Consider the following 24,061-nt stretch of genomic DNA (forward strand, 5'->3'; position numbering starts at 1 on the left):
GTGTTGTGCTCGTCGTCGATGCAGGAACCAAAGACATACTGCCTCTTCCGCATAAATGCTGACACTACAGTGGCATGGCTTATGATGCTAGCTAAGGTCAGTGGCACGGCTCCCGCCTGGTGAGACCGCCTCTTGTGGAAAGCTTCAACGGTTTGAACCGCGCGCTAGTGTGAACGGGTCCCGTTGACCGACCCTGATATCAAAAAGTAGATGCGTCTTAACTTAAATTTTACCGAATACCCATAGATGGAGAGCATTACTAGTTTTAATTATAAGATATAGCATTTTAATAGTAAAGTAAGAAAACAGGTAGTGAATACGTCGCTCCCCCCCTCCTCCCCCCCCTTCCCCCTAGCACCTGTGGGGTCGTGTCCGCGTCTGCCCCCCAGCCTCCACAGGTTCAGACGGCGCCTCCACACTTGCCACACGCACCCGTGCCTTCTCCGCCCGCAGGTGAGTGACTGTCTGACTTCTCACTCATGTCCAGCAAACGGTAAACGAGTGTCACTTCCCCAGTATGTAATAGGCAGGCAAGCTCCACTCATAATTGTGATACCTTGAAGGTAGAGGGCGACTAGTCATGAAACCCGAGGCTGGTAGGATAGCATCACCTGTAGAGTTACTCAAGCGTGATGTTCTGGCTGGCACTGATTTGCAGAGTTACAGATTACTGCGATTTATGTTATGTTGGACATTGTGTTGTGTGACATTCAAAGTCAAGTAGGTAGGGGACTATCATGCACTCGGTACACAAGGACAGACTGGTTGTGGGAGCCATTGTTGTTCTTTTAATTACTGATATGTATTATGTGATGTTTGCCTAACACCCTTGCACTGAATGAAGACGAAACATGTGACTTTAATTGAGTTTTGGTAAACCAATTTAGTTTTACTTTTTTATTTTATTTGTTTTATTCAACTTTTTTTTTTTATTATATATTGAGTTTCGTATTAGATATATATTGATCATAAGAAAGATGCTGAGATAAAACTGCAGCTTCGTAAAATGCTCCCATTTCCTTCATCTTTTTCTCCAGTTCACAAGATTGAGGAGCTGCTGGGAAAGCAGGGTTGTGGGACTGAAGAAATGAATACTCCATAATAGTAATAAGGGGGCGTTGTCCCACCTGGAAGCCATCAGAGTTTTGCTGTCTGCCATGGATAATTTTCTCAGCCACATAACAGGGAAGGGTTTTACAAGAAAATATAGAAAACCCTTATAATCACACTGCCATAAGTCAGTCTTGGCCTTATATCAGTGAAATATGATGTCCTGGAAAATTCAGAATTAAATTATGGGCACTTATGGAGAATAGGCATCCTGGGCTGGCTGAACCCACAGCTTGTGGAGAATTGGGATCCTGGACTGCTTGGGGTTGTGGCTTGTGGGGAATTGGGGTCCCAGACCGGCTGGGCCTGTGGCTCATGGAAAACTGGGGTCCTGGACTGGCTGGCCCTATGGCTTGTGGAGAGTTGGGTTCCGGACTGGCTGGGCCCATGGCTTATGGAGAGTTGGGATCCTGGACCGGCTGGCTCCATTGCTTGTGGTGAGTTGAGATCCCAGACTGGCTGGGCCCATGGCTAGTGGAGTTGGGATCCAGGACTGGTTGGGTCCATGGCCTATGGAGAATTTGGGTGCCAGACTGGCTGGGTTAATGTTTTGTGGAGAAATGGGGTCCTGGATTGGCTGGACCCATGACCTGTGGAGAATTGAGGTCCCAGGCTTTGTTTGCCTTCCTTTCTCTTTGCTGCTCTGCCTATCTCTAACTTTTCTTTGCCAGTTTTCATTAAATTATCAAAGATGATCTGTTTGTGGATTAACTCTCACTAGTCTAGTTAAGTCATGCACAGTTCAACTAGGAGAGTGGTATGGAAGTGGGAAGATTTTTGGGATAACTGGTGCAAAAGGTGTTTCAAAACAAAACTGTGATACAATATCTTTATTTTTCTTGACCTCCCCCCATGCACAAAAAGCTTAGAGATCTGGTGGGAAAATTTAGAAAGCAAGTATGTACTATCCAAGCATTGAATTGCTCCCCCTCCCACAGTCACACAGCTACCATATGTCCCTCCTTTGGCCCCATGATAGTGATGGATTTTTTAAAACTTAAATCTTAAAAATTCTTCTCTGCTATTATGATTAGTTTTCAGCAGGTAACATCAGAATTAGAAATATAATAAACAGTGAGATCTGAGACATGGGAACAGTTGTATCTATGTGCTGTTTATTGTACAAAACTATAGTTGTTCTCAACATCCTAACCATAAAAGGGAATCCCAGGGTTGTGCTGATTGCCATGTGTCAGTTTTGTTGTCATGTAATAATGAGGGGCTTTTCGGTTGTACTAAATCTAACTAGTCTTACAACTTTCTAACCTTAACTCAGTCTCACCTGCAAAAAAAACTCTAAAAAAAAGGGATCAGTGGACATTGCATGTGGTTAGGAAAGAAAACTAGATCTAACAACTACAAGGGACATCAGCTTACTTCAGTGGGGGCTGTTGAGAAACTGTCTGGCAGAGCATAGAAATGAACTTACAGTGCACATCAAGGAAGGTCATTGAATGTGAGGATGGTTAAAAATGCAATGTTTTCTGAGAATTTGGGGTTGTCTTTTGTGACCAGTCACTTTCCAAGTTATAAAGAATATGTACTATCTAAGTTTCTGACTTCAAACATTCATAGAGAACAAAAGTATTTTTATCAGTACCTGAGGGTACTTTTGTACCAATATTTATTTTGTAATGAAAAGAAGTTACAGATGTTACAATACATTAGTTCTCAGAAATGTGAGAAAGAATAAGAGGAAACATGAGAATGTGCTGTCACAAAGGTGAAACACTCCATCTTCAAGGCAGTACCAGCAGCTGTACTGAACATTATTATTGGACTCTTCCTATAACTAACTTTTATGTTTTCTGGATGTGCTCTGTTGTCTGAGAGCTGTTTTGAGTAGCCAAGCATCCACAGAAACAAGGATACAATTGCTCTGCACTAGATAACTCGTGATTTCAGAGATGAGATCTCATTGTAGGTAAATGATTGATGTTAGAACTTGGTTTAATAATTCAGGGATTTCTCAGTGAATCTTTACCTAAGTGAATAAGAGGTTCTCTATGTCACTCTACTCTCTTTCTTGAATAGCAGGTGTTTCCTGCCTTCCTTTGTATTGGGAGACTCAGCAAACACAACCAGTGTGCTATAAACAGTGTTTGTAAGAAGCCACAGTGCATTGTGAAAAGATTTTGAAAACTATATCTTACTACTTGGATTTAAGATATACATAATTTCAGGTGGCTGCAGTATAAATGTCCTTAAGTAGGGAGGAGCAGGAGCTCCGCTGTGTGTTGAGTTGGTTTGCAAACTGGGAAGATCAGCAGAGAGAGCAATTCCTAAATGCCTTGGTAGAGAAAGCTGTTCCACCGGACATTGACCAACTATTCCAAGTATGATCATTAAATTGTCGTTTCTTACTAACAAGTAAAATGAAAGTTGTGTGCTGCTAAAAATTGCTTATTCTGGCATATACAATAACAGCATGATGTAGCTTATTTCCAGTATAGGGAATTTGAAAAGTAGATTGCAGCCTGCCTATATTTTGTAGTGCAATAAGTTAATTTGAATGTTTGAAATCTGAGAAGATAATCACAAATATTTATAATGTAAGTTAATTTAGTGCTATTTGCAGAAGTACTTGTAACATGTTGCATACTTGAAGTCTGTTGAAAAGTATTTCTTCTTATTTAAGTGCAAGTAATATATAAAAGTGAAGGCCAACTAAAACACAACACAAATATTTGGTGCTGTGCTATATTAACCAGATGCTTAACAACAATAATTTAGTTTGTATTTATGCAGGTAGGTATAGTATATATATTTATTTTTTTTATTTTTTTTATTTTTTTATTTATTTATTTATTTATTTTTTTGCTTATTTTGTTGAAAAATTATATAGTGTAATTCCCACCATTATATTGTCTTGAAAGGCATAGACAAAATAAATTAATTTAGCTCTCAGGGGGACTTCATATGTTAGAGAATCAAATTATATGAATTATTATCATTATTATTATTTCATACTCTTCCATAACTTCTCTGTTTTCTTTTTTCTTCTCTTTCAGAAACTATAGATAACCTTTTAGTTTTCTATATCTCCATAGTCTCCCTCAAGCACAGCTTAACATAATAAACAAGCATAGAAAAATATAAATAAAGAGAGCACTGAAAATTATTTTTCTTTCAAACTAAGAAAAAACCTAAATAAGACAAAAAAAAAGTGAGACCAGTTAACAGTATAAGGCAACATACATCTACATGCCATTACAAAGGCAAATTCTCAAAAGCCTGAACCTGAACAAAATGGCAGATTTTATTTTTATAGAATAAGAATCACCGTAATTTTCATCATCACGTTAACTAACAATCTTACGTATCATAGTTTAATTGCTTCACTCACATATTATTCATGTTACACACCTTGGTCTAGTATTATTGTACTCGGCTATCAATTTGTTCCACTTACCTGTTAACTTTCAGTTAGTGAAATAACATTGTCACTAGTCATGTAGTAATTTTGTTTACTCAGAGCCTTTAACAGACCAATCAACTTTGGTTCTGGTTGCCTTCCATAAAAATTTTGCAAATGGACATGTGTGTGTGTGTGTGTGTGTGTGTGTGTGTGTGTGTGTGTGTGTGTGTGTGTGTGTGTGTGTGTGTGTGTGTCTGTGTGTGTGTGGGTGTGTGTGTGTGTGTGTGTGTGTGTGTGTGTGTGTGTGTGTGTGTGTGTGTGTAAGAGAGAGAGAGAGAGAGAGAGAGAGAGAGAGAGAGAGAGAGAGAGAGAGAGAGAGAGAGAGAGAGACTAACTCATTCCATCACCTTTATTTTGAGAAACAACTTTTACAATTATGTTAGTCAGCAACCATCACTTAATGGCAGTTCACCAATCTACATGGTTATATTAATATTCAGATTTCTTCAAAGGACCTCTCCCCCTGCTATCAATGATGCATCAACTGGTACTGTAATACTTTCTGCATTTGAATGATTAATATAACCAATTATTTTTGCAGACTTGCTTTTATTAGAAACCTGATAAAGATGAGTTTATCTGCTTATAGGTGTAGATTTAGCCATCATTTTCTCTCTCTCTCTCTCTCTCTCTCTCTCTCTCTCTCTCTCTCTCTCTCTCTCTCTCTCTCTCTCTCTCTCTCTCTCTCTCTCTCTCTCTCTCTCTCTCTCTCTCTCTCTCTCTCTCTCTCTCTCTCTCTCTCTCTCTGTAACTTATGTAGCAGGAGACCAGAAATAAATATGAAAACACCGAGAGCCTAGTTGTGAGAATTTAAGTTATAGTAACTTCTGGGGAGTGTGCATCATCAGTCCATGTGGATACTATTAGCATAAACACTTAGGATTAATGTTAATGTTTTGTAGCACATAACTACAGTGCATCAAGATGTATCACAAGAGATTGTCTTAAAATGAGCATCCCTAGAGAACTGTAGGAGCATATACTGGATCATCCATTAAAAACAGCCAGCAACTACTGCTAACTTAGCCCATTGTGGATGCCCCATTTTCCCCAGTAGCCCAGATGTATCTTACTTGATCCTTGGAAATAAGAATACAGTGTATGAATTATAGCACAATCCAGGAAGTTTGAAACAAGTTGCTGAATTGTTCAGGTGCAGCACTTGAAGATGTCTTTGTCTCCTTTAAAAAATTGGGGAGAAAGAGATGATAGGAAGGATATATGCATATTACTGTGGATGTAAAAAGACAAAGATTTAGAAGGATTTAAGAATGAGAAGACTAAATTGAATGGTGTGGCCAGTTCCTTGAGGATGGACATGTGTTATGAAAAAAAGGGTCTAATTTCAGCCATGCACTTCCTAATAGACTATATCAGGCTATTACATATTCATTGAGATATACTAAGTTACCATCATCCCATTTCATTTGATTATACATCTGTTGATCATGTATGTAATAATTTTGTGTATTTGATTTAATTTGGTTATTTTAATTTACAGGGACTCAATCAGCTAACTTTGAATAGCAGCTGCCATTCAATGCTCCAGTGCCAGCTCCGTTTATTCTCTCAATGGTTTGATTCCTGGACCTGCCACCTTCGCAACATACTCCTCTACAACCTGCACTGCTACGACCCCAAATTTGTTGAAAAATTTCACACTCTTGTTAACCAGAGGTGTTCCACAGAAGACCAATGTTCTCCAGAGGAAAAGAAAATGTGAAAGGCACTTTTAACTGAAAATATTTGTTACAAATAATCCTTGCTTCAATAAATATTTTTCTGCTGTTTATTGGCATTGAGATCTATCAACAAAAATGCCACAACAACATACAACTGCAGACCAAGTAAATTTTTTGAGCCAGTGGTTTATGTCATGGTCAGAAATGCAGAGGGAAGATTTCTTGCCTGTACTGACACAAGCTTATCAACCTAAAGATAATCTGAATGGCCTTGTTGGAGGTTATGAGTCCCTGACCTCACAAGGCAGAAGACCATCTCTCTTTGACTGTCAGGTAAGTTAGATCATGTTTTAATTTTTCTTAACCATTATATGATTGTAATAAGAGAGATGAAAATGAAGTTGGTGATATTGAAGTGGAAATGTATATAAATGAATAATTCTTTTTACAGTTCATACAAATGAATCATATTTGCATAAAATGAATGAGATTGAGTTATCATTATGATGATTCTTATCTGGCCCAATATCCAAGATGATGGTAAGGTTGATACTCTGAATAGTGGAGATAGATATGGAAGATATCAGTGTTAGGGACTTGCAAAACAGCAGATTAAAGTGCTACAGCTTGGTGGAGGTATAGCACCACAGTGGTATCTGTCTCTTCTTGATTTGATCTCAATATGGATCCCTTTCACTTTAACCTAGATCATGTGAATTGTATGTAATACCATCATCTGTTAAGAAATCATTAGAATATTTTCAGAACATCAATGTCATTCCCTTCTTGTGGTGTTTAGTTAATGGATTCCATTACTTGTATCCATTTTTTGTAACCATATAGTGAACTCTTCTTTGTGTGATAGCAACTACTGTTCCACAATTCTTGTGTCTGGATGCTGTCTCTTTGCTCCCCTTACTCAAAGAAGGAGCTGGCAGAGCTAATAAAGAAATTAAAATCTGCAAGGTTTCCTGGTTTTCCTGGCTGGCTCATATACAGTGTCTGAGTGGTCTTTTCTGGCTCTGTTCTGAGTGGTCTTTTCTGGCTCTGTTTTTCCTGTTCATTAAATTCTGCTCATAGGAATTAAAGGAGAAAAGGAAGTTTCTGATGACTTGTCAAGAAGGAGGGTTTTGGTGAGAATGTGCAAATGAATCTGATTTTGGTATTCTTAAAACTTCTTATAGATTTAATACTTTCACATTGTACTTTACTAAGAAAATGCAACAAAGTTCTAGAGAAACCTGGCATTTCAACTGCTAAATTATGCTATTTTTGAAAAGTTAAATCTGAAAAGATGTAAGTAAACAAATGTGTATTCACCTTTCTTTAGATGGAGTTTTGCTAGACATTTTTCTCTTATGATTCCATTTGCAAGAAATTCTGTCTTGTGACTTGATCAAAGAAACTTCTGTCTCTCATTTTGGAAATCCTTTCTGATAAAGGATTCTTTGAGGTCTTTCCATAATATTTATGCACAAAGAGCATCATATCTAGCCCCTAGTTCTAATGCATGAGAAATCCTCTAATTTAACATAAGCCACTCCCAGTAGGTGGGAACATCTCATCCCATACACAATCCCAATGGGGGACCTGTATATAGAGTCCTCCACCAGATGTCTCACAGTTCACCTTGCCATTGAGCTCAAAACACCCCCTAATTACCTTGACTTATCTTTGTCCTTCAAGAAGCACTTCATCAAATTATCAGCACACACAAATGATGTAGTCAATAAATTTCATAGCAAAAGTTATTAAATTTTCCTGAAAACCATTTCAGATTGTTCAACACCCTGTAATGCAGCAAAGTTTTAGCTTTGAATATTATAACTCCCAGTGATTTTCTGGTCAATTCTACATCATGAAATAGTGAATTGAAATCACTTGTTAATTTTTTATATCATTTGTGCATAACTTCAGGTATAATCTTAGTCTTGCTTGAAATTGTGTCATTAATAGTTGCTCATACCTACACCAACAGATGAAGTTGTTCCATGAATGGTTTGGTGCTTGGACTGAGACTGAGCGGCAGACTCTGCTGGAACATTTACGGGAGGTGGATCCAGAGTTTATGCATCAATATGAGAAAAGGCTGAAGGGTGAAACTTCTCAGGAAGAGACCACTCAGCCTGAGTGTGCAGGAGATGAAGGCCATAATCCCCCCAGTTCTCTCAGCTCACCACCCAGCACCTTGCCACGCTCCCACAGTCCCCATGACTCAGGCTTGGATGAGCCATCAACTGACACAGAGCATGCAGATCCTCAGAGTCTTGACTCAGGCCATGATAAGGAGGACACAACCCCTACTGGTCATTCAGCAGTGGATGATGTCTCCACATCAACTGTAGGGAAATTTGAAACAAATGTTGCTGCTTGTAAAAATGATGATCAGGAGAAGGATGTGTACAACATGGATGACCTAGCAAATGGACTTCACGATTCTCAAAATATTACAAGGGTAAATGTACCAGGGCCTGGGGAGATCGCTTCACCCGCAACTTGTGAAGCAGTAGCAGAGCACTAATTTTCCATTGTTGAAACACAACCTATTGATTAACCTTTTTTTTTCTTTTATTTATTTATTTATTTATTTATTTTTAACACCTTGGAAATCTGAGTTGCTTGTGTTTCTTATATTTAAATATCCAAGATATTCCTAAGAAGTTAATGGAAATGCTTTCACATCATATTCAGTCGCGTAATCACTGTTTCTCTAATTTTCTGTAATTAAATGCTGGAACAAAACCAAACCTGAATATTAAAAAAAAAAAAAAAAAAAAATCATAATACAGAATTGCAGTTTACATATATTTCAGCTTTGATAATTTATTTATGCTTTGGATATCAATTCAAAGCTGACTTCTTTGATGACATGGAAACGTTTATCATCTGCAAGGGTAACTTTCAAAACAGTTAATACATACACTAGTATATATCAACAATATATATATAATACTAGTAAATGGTTACATAGAAAATATATAATTTTTTTTATTATTAGAATTGAGAAAACTATCAGTTTCCCCACATGAGCTCCCATTGTAATGCATTGTATAAATCAGGGGTTCTCAACCTTTTGCAAGCTGGGCACCCCCTTCCCCCCATAAAAGAAAAAAAAAAGCTGGTTCAATGCAGTTAGCATTGAACTAGCTTCCTCCTTCCTATGCCACCCACTCAGCTATGCCACTGTAGATATATAGGTAGCCCTTGCTGCATCTCCCTTGTACTAAGCCATTTTCCATTATTTTTTTTCCCTCCTGTGCTTGTGCCCTGGGACTGCCCCCCCCCATCCTCCCACCCCAGCTGAGAACCACTGGTTTAAATTAATAACTTCTCAGTATTGATAATCATGAGTGACATACAAATAAATAAAGCATGTAGCTGTTCTTAAGGATGGTTGCGCTAGGAGGGTTGCAGGTGATAATGATTACAGTATTAACATTTCAACAAAGCAATCAGCAGCACCAGACTGAAATAGTAATTTCTTAGTCCCTGTAACCAGAACATTAGCATGTGGCTTTTTGAAGTCTTCCTTTTCTGAGGGTCCTATCATCTGTTTGGTAGGTTACTTAATTCTTTTAATTGTGGAGATGCATTTTCCCAGTTTACTTATTTGGTGTACATAGATTGAATATTGAAAAACTAAGAGCTGGGAGAGTGAAGTATGGGATACAAATAGGAGAGGAAGACCTTTATTGAGGGGACAAAAAGGTAACATTATGCAACAGAATGGTAGGTGTGTTATGTTGGATATTATGATAAATACATTTTTGCAATTTGCAAGTGTCAGTGTATTACACTCAACTTGCATTGGTGATATAGTCATCATTGGTATAGTTTTCAGTGAATGAGATTATCATGTTTTATATGAATGTGTTGTATTGGGTGTGCTTTTTTTCCTATAAGTCTCAAAATTATCCCTGTCCTATCCACTAGATTGCATTAGCTGTGGTTTTGCACTAAGTAGCCACAAGGATTTACTAAGCAGGTTAATCTTACAAGACTGCCTTTGTCACCAAACAAACTCATTTTGCAACCTTCCCTAGTGTACCAGTACCAACCTTAAATGAGAACTAGTAAGCTTATTCAGATGACTTGTATTTATTTGTGTGAGGTCACAGCAAGCAACATGATATAATGGATTTTGTTCTCTGAATTTTATCAGTGAATAGAACATAACTATTATATAATAGATGTTAGCAAAGATAACATGTGTATCCCAGTTATACATGGTGTATTTAGAAGAGGTATTTTAGGCTAAACAAAAATGGGAATGTTGTAGTTGAAATGACAGGTTAAGATCTTGTCGCTGGGATGAGTTTCATTGGCTCATCTCTCTTAATACATTATGTTTATTATGGAGCAGATATGCTCTTCATACACTAATGGCTCTATTATAAAAAAAATATTTTGCTTGGGTATTACTGTTAAGGTCATTTATATACTAGGGATATGTGGCCATATTGAGCAGGTGATTGGCTGTGGTTGTGGATTCATTGCTACCATTGTGCTGTGATTTCACATTTTCACCATTCCTTAATTTGCTTGTAATTGTTCTTGCCATGTTTATAAATGGCTTGTTTGACAATCAGTGTAGGATTGTTTAGTGTTCAGGCCTTTATGTGCCTTTGCCAAGTAGAAGAACTAAGTTTAATTTTTTTCACTTCAGCCCAGTTTTTTTTTATTTAATCAGGTGAACTGCATTCCATTCTTGTTACCACATTTCTGTATTTAAGACCATTAACTCCTCTATCCATGCCTCTCTCTCTCTCTCTCTCTCTCTCTCTCTCTCTCTCTCTCTCTCTCTCTCTCTCTCTCTCTCTCTCTCTCTCTCTCTCTCTCTCTCTCTCTCTCTCTCTCTCTCTCTCTCTCTCTCTCTCTCTCTCTCTCTCTCTCTCTCTCTCTCTCTCTCTCTCTCTCTCTCCCCTCCCCCCACCAGCAACACGGGATCAAAGGTGATTCACAAATATAATATCAGTTATCAGCATTATCTGGATTAAATGATTACTTAAGAGAAAAAATGGTTTTTAATACCAATGGAAACAAAATGAGTGATTCAGTGAAAACTAAGAAAAAACTGGAGGTCACTGATGAATGGGAAGGAAAAAAGTGAGAAGGAAGGTAGTTGTAATTATTTCAGTTTATGGATTTTTATTACATTTGTTATTATTATTATTATTATTATTATTATTATTATTATTATTATTATTATTATTATTATTATTATTATTTCAGTATTTTTTTTTCATTAATTATTCTTTTAGCATAACACTGTTACATTTCTTGAAGAGATCATGATGGTGAGGAAGCTAGTTGAAAATAATTCTTGCAGAGACTCAGGAAAAACAGTATGGAGAGAAAATTTACAATAAACATCAGAAGTTACAGGGAAGATATGTTCTAATGTAGGATTTATTTCATAATGTGTTTTTGTTAACATACAATTCGATGCTGGAAGTGTATAATATGTAAATGTAAATCTGGGGGTCCTACTTTCTGTGAAGTGTTGTAATGATGTAATCATCTTGGTTTTGTTATTTGATTTCAAACATATCATTACACCCTCAATTATGATGATGGTCTGCATTTGTCATTTCTGTTTTTTATATTTGCTGTGAGAGGCTACTTAGCAGAATAAGTTGAATCATTTTACTTGAAACTGCATTATTTGTTCATTTTACTTATCTTTTTTTTCTTTTCTCTAGAGAATGGTGTGAATATTTGTACTGAAGTAAAGAGTTAGTCAGGCATTATGTGTCATGAAATTGTACTTTTTATGCCTTCAGATTTGTCCAGTGTCTGAGAAATACAATAATATGTATTTTGAAGTGTGTATATATATATATATATATATATATATATATATATATATATATATATATATATATATATATATATATATATATATATATATATAGTGTATCATTATGTGAATTCCAATTTATAAGTAAATTAAATTAATGAAAATCTCTTCATAAATTAAAAATTTGTAAATCCAGCTAATTTCTCCATAGACTTACTGCACAGTTTAAGCCACTAAATTGTTATGAAACATAAGAAAGAAATTGGAAATAAAAAGAAAGGTTAGTGAGCTGGACAAGACATTTTTGATGATGACTCAAAAGCAGCAGCACACCTTTAAATATATTGATCCAGGTGGTTTAAACCTGTAATTAATAGTTAGGTACTACATTAATATAGATCAAATTAAACTTTGCAGCATTATATCAAAAGAGAACTTGCAATGTTTGTGTGGTTGAAATTTAAGTATGGTCCTAAGTTAGCAACAAGCGCACAAAATACCGTGGATTTCAGTTTTGTATACGGTCATTCCTATGTACATATTTGCTTACTCCAGTCTTTACATCATGAAGGCACAGTGCAAAACATGACAGTTTCTATAGTGCTCAACAGTTTGATTTGCTTCATACCTAAATCTGACTATATACTTTGGTATGTTCAGCAATTAGGATTTAGAATATCACTTATGGAACCAGATCAGCAACAAAGTGTAAAGATTGGTGTGATTAATTATTAATACTCATAGTACATGTATATTTAAGGATGTTGTTTGACTTGGAGGTGGAGATGTGACTGCTTTTAGATATTAGTTGGCTAATGTAACTGAAGCCATAGGATACCATATATTTGCATATGTATCTTGTCGCATACATATATGACAACTACAGTTTTAAACAACACACATTTTGTAAAGGAAAGCAGGCTAAGAAAATTTTTGTTGTATATTGGTACATATATTTACTAAATAACTTTGTAAAGATCTTGATAACCATCACAGCAGCTTTATTTTGTGGATTTAGTAGTAACTATCATGATAGCTTTGTTATATACAAGTATTAGTAACCATCATGGCAGCTTGCATTTGAAACACTTGCTGAGTCCTTTCTTGAGCATTCCCATCTTGTCAGAGATTTATAACCTAAAAATATATTTTGTAATATATTTTGTTTGAAGATTGACATAGGTTTATCATAGTTGTCTTACCATAAAGACATCCATCCAGTCTCTCTCTCTCTCTCTCTCTCTCTCTCTCTCTCTCTCTCTCTCTCTCTCTCTCTCTCTCTCTCTCTCTCTCTCTCTCTCTCTCTCTCTCTCTCTCTCTCTCTCTCTCAAGCATAGACACCTATATCTAACAAATTTATAAGTTTTTTGTCGCCATGTTTTAGTATAGGATGGTTTTAAAACCTGTGTATAAAAGTCAGGAATGTAGAACATTTTGTCAAACGGATATTAAATATATTCTCACAGATTCAAAGGTACTGAGGCTGAAGACTTTTAGCCGTGGTTGTATTTAATTACGTTTCATACACATAATTTAGGCAACTTTATATGAAAATTAATAAGATTAAATCCCTTACTTAGCGATTTGGTATAAGTACATCTAATTCTAGAGACCAATTTTACATACAGTTGCTCTCATTGCTGAGGTGTGCCTGTGTGTATGTTTATCTTAAGAAAGGCACCTTTCCTTATTTTATAATTTATTAAACTGGTGAACTATTTGGATTATATGTACTGTACATGGTGAGTGATAGTCACAGACGATCTTCTGGAAGAGGCAGTTATGCCTGTGGTTCCAGATCTAAGACTACGTCATTATTTTCCAAACTGGCCGGGTGTGGTAGTGGACACTGTTTATATGTCCATTGTTTATGACTTTCTGACATGCTTTGTGCTAGTTTGTAAAGTATACATAAAGTCGGTCCCATTTGTATGAAAATCATGTACTCAGTCATAGAGATTATGAAATAATTGTTGGTACTATTTTTCTATGGCAGTAAAAATATCATTGATTTTGATTGGTTTTGTTTCACATAAGACTTGTTTCTTCTTAGCATTACATACTCCCAATTTACCCAATTCGTCCTTCCCACGTATGCATTTGATTATTTAAAAAAAAAAAAAACCGCGGTCGGTGTTGCTATGGCAACCCTGGTGGCCCGCGGTAGCCCCGCTGTTACACGTACACGTGGCGAACCCTCATTCCTTTCTCGACAACTGTATTGTTTGCATCTGTTACCCAACCGGCCCTTTCATTTTTGTCATGGCTTCCCCGGGCCTTTCTGATGAGTTTTCCAACTCTGCAAGCCCTTCTCTGGTGCAGGAGGGCAGTTCAAGATCCATTCAGCCGGAAATAAGGAAGACTGAGGTGACCGGCGCTCCACCACCAATTCTCCAGCCTTTTTACCGGCTCCTCGGCTTCCTCGCTGGGCTCCCACATCCCCAGGAGGACCTGTGCTACTCCAGTCTGCGGAAGGATCTTCGCGTTGTATGTATTACCTGTTGTAGTGGCGTTAGTGACTGACTCCCGTTGCCCTGAGTACAGGGAGTGGAATGGTGAGCTTGCTTCTGGAGCTCTTAAATACCAGTGCTTCTTTCAAGAGGCGTGACACCCGTTCCCGTAAGAAGGGCGTCAAGGACACTCCTGTTTAGGCTCAGACTTTCCCTGTTCTTTCAACTTCTGCTTCGGGGAAAGTGCTTCAGGATGAATGGTTGCCGGGTGACATTGAGTCCCTCAACCCTCTTGGTAAATCGGAACTTTTTGGTTTAATGGTGGATGAACTCACACCACCTTCCAAGAGATGGTAAGTGAGCTAGGCTCTCATGGACTATAGTTGTAGCTAGCTGTTACCCCCTTCTTCCAGTACACACTTTGCCTTCAGGTCAAGGCACGGCGGAGGCTGTGACCAACCACCCATGCGTCCATGGCGTTGAGCAGTGTGTGGAGATGCTCCAAGCCGTGAGGTTGGAGGGGGGGCAGCCGGGGGCAAGAGTTATGCTGTCGAGTTGATAGATGGAGGAATTGAGTTTTTGAGGCATTGAACAATACCAGGTTTGCTCTGTCCCAATCAGAAATTTTAGAAAGATCATAAGTCAAACGTTCTGTGGCTTCCCTGATACTGGAAAACATGTGAATAAATTTTTTGAAGCACGGGAGTTTGTTCTACATCTCTGCAGTGAATTTACACTTTTGTTTGGGCATCTTGACAAGAATAGTTGTAATGAGGTCACAAGGCCGCAAACAGTAATCCAAACTGACCCCTATCAGAGCTGGTGAAAGACTGGGGCGCGAGCGCGACGTCAAGTGAGGCCGCTGAGGCGGCGTTGGGAAGGCTGCGAGCACCGACTTAATACAGGACCCATACACGTCAGAGTCTTGACCGGACGTATGGCAACCCTAGTCCAACACCACTGGCTTCAGTGTCTTTACAGCAGAAGGGAGTGCATCTTCCTCCTCTGAGGAAGAAACACACCAGGCCACCAAGGCACTACTCCACCTGTGCACCAGGTTAGGCATGATGGTCAACTGGGAAAAATTGATCCTGTTCTGGCCCCAAAAGGAATGGCTCTCAGACCTAATACAGTGGTAACTCGACTTATGAGTGCCCTAACTTTTTATTTTATTTTATTTTTTTTTAAGGTACAAGCTGTCGCTTGAATGATTTTTTGCCTTCAGTTGCAAGCCAAAATCCAAGATACGAGGAAACTTCAGCTATGCCGCTGCTAGTTGGTATAGCAAGTGCCACATCTGCCTAGCATTTCTTGTCTCACTCATTCGCCTTGTGTTTTTATACATTTGTTATTTATGAATAGATTTTCTTACAGTAAACCCTCGAGAGAAGGAGAGAGAGATTAATTGTGGCTGTGACAACCAGTTAGTGACCCTGACAATAGCTGATAATTTAATGCTCTCTCTCTCTCTCTCTCTCTCTCTCTCTCTCTCTCGAAGATAGATAGATAGATAGATTAACATACACACACACACACACACACACACATACACAATGTGTGCACGTCACCAGCTGATAGCACTGGTGACGGCGAGGAGGGTCAGAAAACTACAAGCCCTCTCCTACAAGGTAGCATGTCAGGGCAATGATCTGGCCCTGGCATACTTGCCTGAATTTGTTGCCAAAACTGAGACAACCTGAAACCCTATTGCCTGGGAGTTCAGGTTTCAGAACCTATCCTCCTTGGTCGGCCCTGAAGATGTGGAACGCCTGTTGTGCCCTGTTTGAGCACTTGAATTGTATCACTGTGTGTACTGTTTATCGCCTGACGCCTTCATCATGCCTAAAGTTGTAGAAAAGAGGAAGTGTGTTGTGCTTACACTTAAGCAGCTGATCAGATCAGCTGCTGATTAAGGTCAGCAGATGCAGATGGTAAGATGAGTGAGTGTAGGGTGGTGATTGTGGACATAATTTCACTTCTATTCAAGTATCCGGCAATATTCAAGTATCCGGCATGTCGGCGATCCCGTTGATGCCGGATAAGAAGGATTTTACTGTAACAGTAAACTGATAAAAGATCTAAAGTGTGGAAGTTAGCCACGATAATTGGGAATATGTATAAGAGAAAGCAGTGAAAGGCATTTCATATTGTAGAAGGACAGTATATCCAAAAATTAGCAGCAAGTAGGTTAGGATAACAGACCTTTCCTTCCTCTGAATTTTTATTAATTTACACTATTATTAGTTGTGCATTTTAAAATAAATTCTAAAAAAAATATTTGGCATTTGTCTGGATAACAAGAGGATCCATGAAGGCCCTAAACAATGAAAAATCAAGTACAGCATACATTTTCCTGCAGCCCATTAAATAAGTAATACATATACTCAAACTTCACATTAAACTACATCTTGTACTCCTTTAATTACAGTTATGTATCCATTCTCTCACCATCACGGCTTGGTTTGTAATGGATGTACATAGTAATCAGTATATCTGTCCACCACTTCAAACCAATGTTATCTACAGCCAGATGAAAAGTTACATTTTTTAAAATTTTATTACTATTATTTATTTATTTTTTATCCATACATACTTATTTTTCCTCTCATGCATCTTATTTTTTTTTTTTTCTTTCTCTTCACTACTGAAATTTCAGCACAGTGTCAAGCATTTTAAGAATAGTTTGCTATACAGTTAAGAATAGTTTAATTCCAATCACTTCTAGGAGATGGAATGCATATTTACACACTTATTACATGAACAAAAACTTCTGCACCTACTTTTACACTCAAAAATGAAGATTAGTGCCCATTAAAATTCCATATTTGTACATACTGAAACATAGAAGTACTCAAAAGACCTTATATTAAGAATATTTCCAAAAACACCAAATATACTTATGTAATAGTCAATCCTGAATATCAAGTATACTTATGTAATAGTCAATAGTCAATCCTGAATATCATAGGTAATTAAAAAAAAAAAAAAAATGAAGCAAACACCAAACCTCACAGGCACAAGGCAATGTAAATGGTTCACTGATTTTTATTTACTCCACCTCACTTCAACATCCACATAATTAAAGTTCAGGAGTTCAAGCAGGTCCACACTGCATCTCTTCAAAAATAAAGCACAACACAGAGCCAACATAGTTGCCAGTTCAGGCTAACCAAAAGAAATCCTATTATACTGTGAGGATTTACTTATAACAACATAAAGATGAATGATAAGTAATAAACTAGATAGTATATAGTAATACTAACTATACAACACTACAAACTTGTACTGAAAGGAGTGAGTTCAACTGTTCAGTGACCCTCATGGATGCAGTGACTGCTCCTAACAAACAAACTTTACTATTATACTACTAGTTCAGTGATCATTTTCATCTCTTCAGTTATTTAAGAAAAAAGAAAGGAAACAAAATATCAAGATTTGGGAGGAGCTAAATGGTTACCATGTGAAGCACTGCCTGGCACCGCCACCATCAGGCTATGAAGCCATCACTCCTTTGTTCCTCAGTGCTCCTCACACACGAGCATGGGCAGGGTTATGTGCAAGGAGGGAGAGGGATTTTATTTGTGCGATAAGATGTATTAAATAACACATCCTTATAGTTAGTGCTTCATACTCCCTTCAATTGGAGCAATAGGGGGATGGTCAATTCTGACCACCGCCCAGGAAAATACTATGTTGAGGGGATTTACAGTATATACACTATAATAATATTTTTTGGCTGGCTATTACAAAAGCATTATTTGGTTACCAAGGTATTCTAGAAAAAATAATGATACATGAAAAGTTTCCACTGAAATGGAAAAAGTTGGTTTTCTTGTTCATTGTAATGTGTATACAGGTAGGTCTTGCTAACAGATAGGTTACATTCACACACACACTATATATATATATATATATATATATATATATATATATATATATATATATATATATATATATATATATATATATATATATATATATATATATATATATAATGAAATGATCTGAAAAATTAAGAAACAGCATAATGGACAGGATTTGGTTGCAGAAAACTTTTGTATTGTATCACTCAAATTTAGGGCTGAAATCAGTTTTATTTGCTGAGGTGGATGGGTGGTACTCCTGCATATTAGCGTTTAAACCCATCACCATCTGAATCTGTTTGATATTATTCTTGATTGAAATTTTCTTTTGATCTAATTTATTGAAGTCTGATTAATATATTTTTACAGAAATTTTCTTTTGACCTAATTTATTGAAGTCTGATTAATATATTTTTACAGTACCTATGTTATATTGTAATATAAGAGCAATTTGATCATGAGACGCTTTAATTTTTCTTTCATACATTTGTACTCAGAAGCAATGCTAGGCTGTTGTGAATCATACCTATTTTCATTATGCTATTTACATTGTAGGTTAATTCTCAAGAAAACGTATCACCCTACATATAACAAGACTTGCTTGTATATAATTGTTCTTAGATTTCTTCATATACTTCATGTAGGAAGTATACTGCACAAATATCTCAAGAAAAGGAGCATTCAGAATCATCTACATAATTAGGTAAGATTTGTCTTTATAACATGATAAAGTAAAACACACATAACTTGTAATTTTTTGCCAGTATTGACAAAATGATATTGCCAGTGTTGACAAAATGATAATGAGAATTGGCATTAATATATACAAGTAGAAACATACATTTGTTCATACCATTACTTAGTGTTTACCATCTGTTTGTCAAAACATCACATATCATAGCTTTCTTAAAAGGAACATGCTTTTTCCATGTGAAGAAAAATTATCAAGACACCTTAATTATAATTAAATTATGAATATATATATGTACACACACACAAATATATATATATATATATATATATATATATATATATATATATATATATATATATATATATATATATATATATATATATATATATATATATATATATATAATCACACAAACACACACACACACACACACACACTCTACACATTTGTGATTTGGCATTTCAACATGTGGTACAACATCCTTGGATAAGCTAAATGAGATAATAGAACCTCCCAAGCTGATACCTTTGTGTGTTTGTAAAATATTTTGTTTTGATCTTTTTAAAGTGTGAAACCATTGCGGATTTTATAGGAAGCTTTTACATTTGTCATATGCCCACAGGAAGGAAAAAAGTGCCTGCACTCTAAATTCTGCCAAATATGTTCTCAAAATAACTCAAGAATTCAAATACAACTTCATCTAATGAACAAAATATTGTTGTAAAAGTTGCTATCAATTGTAAGACCAAATATTTTTTGTACAAGTTGTTAGCAATCGTAATGCAAGTACCTGTCTCAAGATGAGTTAGATACATGATTCGTTGAGTTAGATACATGATTCAAAGTGTAAATACACCTCAAAAATTTAAAATGAACCACACATCTTTCATTAGACACTGATGTTTGTACTTTATGTAAGTGTCAAGTCTTTTACTGGTGATAGTTCAAGTTTCTTTTTCAAGCTGTATTTTCTTTCAAGATTTATCCATACATCTAACTTAAAAGCTCACATTTGTGGCTTTTGCAGTGACAATGAATGAATGAATGGCTTTCATGCAAAGTATACAACATGTATTACAAAGGAAACCAAAATGAAAGTTGTGGTCAATGTCAAGTGCCAGCAGATTTCTATTAGTTAATGAAGTATAGCCCACCAATTATTTAAGGGACATTAGGCAAGACAAAAAGGAATTATCCACCTATCTGGCATCACATGAAAATATTGTATCTTTTCCACATAAGTATGAAAAAAAAAATGTAATTGACATGCTCCTACATTAGTATTGAAACACCTTCAAGGCAACTTCTCCACTCTGCTTCAAACTGCAAAAAATACAGCTAGGCAGTCATGGAAATTCAAAACACACCTGACTTGCTGGATTCTTCTAGCAAGTGGTGAGACACTTGTTATGAATAATGCATTATCTCAACACATTCACATGACAGTATCCATTCTACTTTACTAACTCCAATAATCTCTAACCAAGCAAAGCTTGTATCAAGCTTGGGGAGGTACTACATTAAATACAGAAAGAAGCATTGAATTATGTTAATGAAGTTGTATACTTTATATATATTTATATTTAAATGTATTAATCAGGGATTATGTCTTAAAGCTATAATTATTTTTGGAAAGCCCTGAAACATTTAAATAATGGAAGCACTCATGTTCTTAGTACACACCATGAAATAAAAACTGGAAAATACAAATACTAATGAGTAATTCTTAAAAAAAAAATAAAATGAAAAAAAAAGTAAAATAAAAAACACCAATACATGGGCTTTACACATATTCAGTATTGTCAAATTTTTATTTGGCCAACAGAATGCAAAGCATTAGCAATTATCCAAGAGTTATGATTCCAAATTGTTGAAGGCAGAATTCTGGTGTGAAATTGTTTCTGTCCTCTTCTTAATACTGAGGATTTGGAGAGTAACACAAACCTGCTGAGTTTGGAGTAACAAGGCTTGAATGAGCGGAAGCAACAGAATTTGGAGTGAGATTGTCAGTACGTGTTCGACTCATGGGAACCGGTGGTCCTGGATTTGAGGAACGGGATGAACTATAGCTAGCTGTGCCTCGATAAGTTGAGTAGTTTGAATCTCCAGAATCATTTTGTTTGCTGTAAGATGTTCCATACACTGGCTCTGGTTTCACAATCCCAGACTTACTTGTGACATAGAGGGTGTCCCGCCGAGGGTTGCTTTTGTACATGTTATCTGTGTGAGGGAGAGTGGAGAAATCAGTGGCTGATTTGGGGCAGAGGCTTTGAGAGTGAGTGAGGTTCCTGTTGTAGTTGTCCATGCGAGGTGGTGGAGGCTTGGCATACACTGACTGGGAGCGGTTTAGAGACGAGGATCTTGGCAAAGGTGGTGATTTGGTGTATAAACTCTTTGATCCTGAGTAAATATCATCTTTGACATAGCCATTGTCATACTTGTATGCTGATGCATTACAGACTGAAGTTGCTCCATTGTGTTCATACATACTTGCTGGGTATCCTGCAAAAAAAAAAGAAAAGAAAATGTTTATTAAGATAAATAATAACTTAATGATTTATCAATATCCATTTATTTACCTTTGAAGCTATGTATTTTAATTCTGCATTCTGCTTTTTTCCCCACTTTGGAGATAAGTAATCATATATGTTACATGAAAAGTCAAAATGGGATTACAATATAAAGCTACAGATCTGAAAATAGTCTTCTAATTACCTAACTGCCATTCTTGTTTTATAGAAGTCAGCAAGTGCTGTACATCCTCTTTTTTTCTGCACTTGCACAATGCATACTTGCACAGTTAAAATGACATTGATGCACATGCGGTTTGATGATCTACACTGAAGTAACGGCTGGTGAACCAGGTCTGGTATAATGAATTTCATCCTTTTACTTCTAATTCTTATTATTAATATCAGGGATATATAATAATATCAGGTTTCTTTTGTTACATGCATCAATTCAAGTCTGATTCATTATCATGATTTTGTTTAAGGAATTTATAGTTGGGTGGCAATGTCATTTACATATTTAGGGAATTTGTTTGGTGGTTCAGCCATCTATACAGTGGTAAGTGTACATCAGTCTAGGCAGAAGCCTCAAACGAAGCAGTTCCACCTCCACAGCTTATCCTCCCCAGTTTGGGATAAGTTGACATATAATATGTAATTTTTGGTAGATTATATGTGTAGTAGGTGTGGCTAGGCTAGCTATGAAATATAATTTGTTATTATGGAATTATAGGCATGTATCTCAGTGGTTCAGATGTGCATGGCACCACCCACGTACCATGCGTCATGGTGTCTTGTTCATACATGTACGGTATGTTACAGTATGTTGTTGGCAGACTCCGTGAACACAGTGTGAGAAATTAAGCAAAGGAAATTTGGATTATAATGTATAAATTTCACAGGTGTCAATAAGGAAGAGAAGGCTACCAGATTTCATGTCACCTCTGGTTCAAGGCTGGGCACTCCAGACCTCAAGGAGTACTACAGATGAGCACAACGCACCTAAGGGGGAGGTGGTGTTGGAGGTGTTGGCAGGGCGGTACTGGTCATAGTTTTGGGCATGAAGAGCATTGTAATTATATCGAGGTGGAGGCTTGGAGCATTCGTCATATGGATCTTCATCACTCCCTACACTTGAAGAATCTGTGTGAAAATTGTATGGTAAGTCGTAGTAGTGGCAGTAGTGATAGTAGTAGTACAGTACTAGAAATAGTAGCAGCAGCAACAAATTATTATTAATAATAATATCAATAACAATAATAACAATGATGGTAATAATAATAATAAATAATAATAATAATAATACAATTATAATAATAATAATAATGACAATAATATCTTTATATCTTTATATCTTGGCTCTTTTACCCCTCAGGGTGTGGCATAAACCACTTCTGATCACTTGAGTTAGTCACAAACACATACCAACACACATATGCACACAGGAAGGCAAGATTGCTAGCCTTATACTGGTCCTACAAAGGCAAGGTCACAATTCAATTTAAATCCAATCTGTCTCTGCCCACCCTGAAATTTGAGTCCAAGGCCTCTCATTTGTAATTATACAAAAATTAAGCTGTTGATAATACTACTAAGAATGATACTGTAGTAGCAGTAATATTACAATAAGTAATAATAATAAAAGCAATAACAACAGTAATATGAACATATGGATTTACAGTCACAACTCCTAATTAAGACATGTTCACTCTTCGAGCATGAAAGTGATGAAGAAGCTTTTACAGGGATTTAGCTCTTTAAGAAAACGGATATTAAGTTTTCGCCAGAAAAAAAATATTCAAATAATAATAATAAATTGAGAGGCAATAAAATATTCCACACAAGTATCACAACAAAGTTAATTATAAAGAAGTGCATTATGTTATAAAATAAATTATTTCTATCATGAAATTTAACTATTAAGAGGAATTGCAATTCTTTTATAACACACATGCAGTAATTTTGTCTTTATCTTCAGTCAAATAAAATACTTAAAAATGGGAACTAAATCATGAATTAATATTTTCCCCACATGCTTTTGTTTAATTTTTGATGCATAGTTAACTTTGGAATTATCTCCAAATTGTAGACACTAATACACCTAAATATTAACAAGTAAAATTACTAAAACCAAAGCCCACAATAAGTAAATCAATAAGTATTATAGATCACAATTAGTAACTTATGTTGTGTTCACTAGAATTGGACTACCACAATTAAGTAAACCAACTACAAGCAGACCAGAATTAGTAAATCATGTAAAACCACAGGCCACAAGTAGTAAATCAGCTTGTAATAAATCACAATCAACAGTGTTCATACTGTGTTATCTGGACTTCATGTGTGTGTTCTGATATGTTTCCCTTCATAACTGCTGATACAACTCCCTTCCTAAATCATTTAATTTTCTTGTATGAGCTACTTCAAGTTAGTATTCTCTAATGACTTCCTTTGATAAAAATTCTCAAGCATATTATAGAATATGGAGTATTATCAAGTTTATAACCTCGAGCCTTCCTAAAACATGGCTAGCA

The 24,061-nt window shown here is 36.3% G+C and overlaps 2 protein-coding genes across 5 annotated transcripts in view; one reads left to right on the forward strand and one right to left on the reverse strand.

Moving 5' to 3' along the window:
* The first annotated feature begins 320 nt into the window (after positions 1–320).
* On the forward strand, positions 321–14,022 carry LOC135111182 (uncharacterized). Of its 2 annotated transcripts, XM_064024261.1 has the most exons (4): positions 321–453; positions 3,294–3,446; positions 6,030–6,543; positions 8,189–14,022. In XM_064024261.1, the coding sequence occupies exons 3-4, from the start codon at positions 6,346–6,348 to the stop codon at positions 8,729–8,731; spliced, it is 741 nt and encodes a 246-aa protein (XP_063880331.1). In that variant the 5' UTR covers positions 321–453; positions 3,294–3,446; positions 6,030–6,345; the 3' UTR covers positions 8,732–14,022. The 2 variants fall into 2 exon arrangements, with proteins under 2 accessions (XP_063880331.1, XP_063880333.1); XM_064024263.1 differs by lacking the exon at positions 3,294–3,446 and having other exon boundaries at positions 331–453.
* Positions 14,023–16,663: 2,641 nt separating this feature from the next.
* Positions 16,664–24,061, reverse strand: part of LOC135111178 (neurogenic protein big brain-like) — a 122,208-nt gene continuing 114,810 nt past the window's right edge. Inside the window, exons 6-7 of one of the 3 annotated variants that reach the window (XM_064024250.1) lie at positions 22,530–22,670; positions 16,664–21,519 (exon numbers count right to left, since the gene is read on the reverse strand). In XM_064024250.1, coding sequence (XP_063880320.1) covers positions 20,930–21,519; positions 22,530–22,670 — 731 coding nt within the window. In that variant the 3' untranslated portion in view covers positions 16,664–20,929. Of the gene's footprint in view, positions 21,520–22,529; positions 22,671–24,061 lie in introns of those variants that run through there. The other 2 variants (XR_010273592.1, XM_064024251.1) reach the window with 2 other exon arrangements.

This window comes from Scylla paramamosain, chromosome 21 (assembly GCF_035594125.1).
Source record: "Scylla paramamosain isolate STU-SP2022 chromosome 21, ASM3559412v1, whole genome shotgun sequence".
Lineage (NCBI taxonomy): Eukaryota > Metazoa > Arthropoda > Malacostraca > Decapoda > Portunidae > Scylla > Scylla paramamosain.

What these genes read in the sequence shown, in the direction of transcription:
- LOC135111182 (XM_064024261.1), top strand. Translation starts at nt 6,346, where the DNA reads ATGCCACAACAACATACAACTGCAGACCAAGTAAATTTTTTGAGCCAG. An exon ending in CATCTCTCTTTGACTGTCAG is followed by an intron (nt 6,544 to 8,188) that starts GTAAGTTAGATC and finishes CTACACCAACAG; the next exon opens with ATGAAGTTGTTCCATGAATG.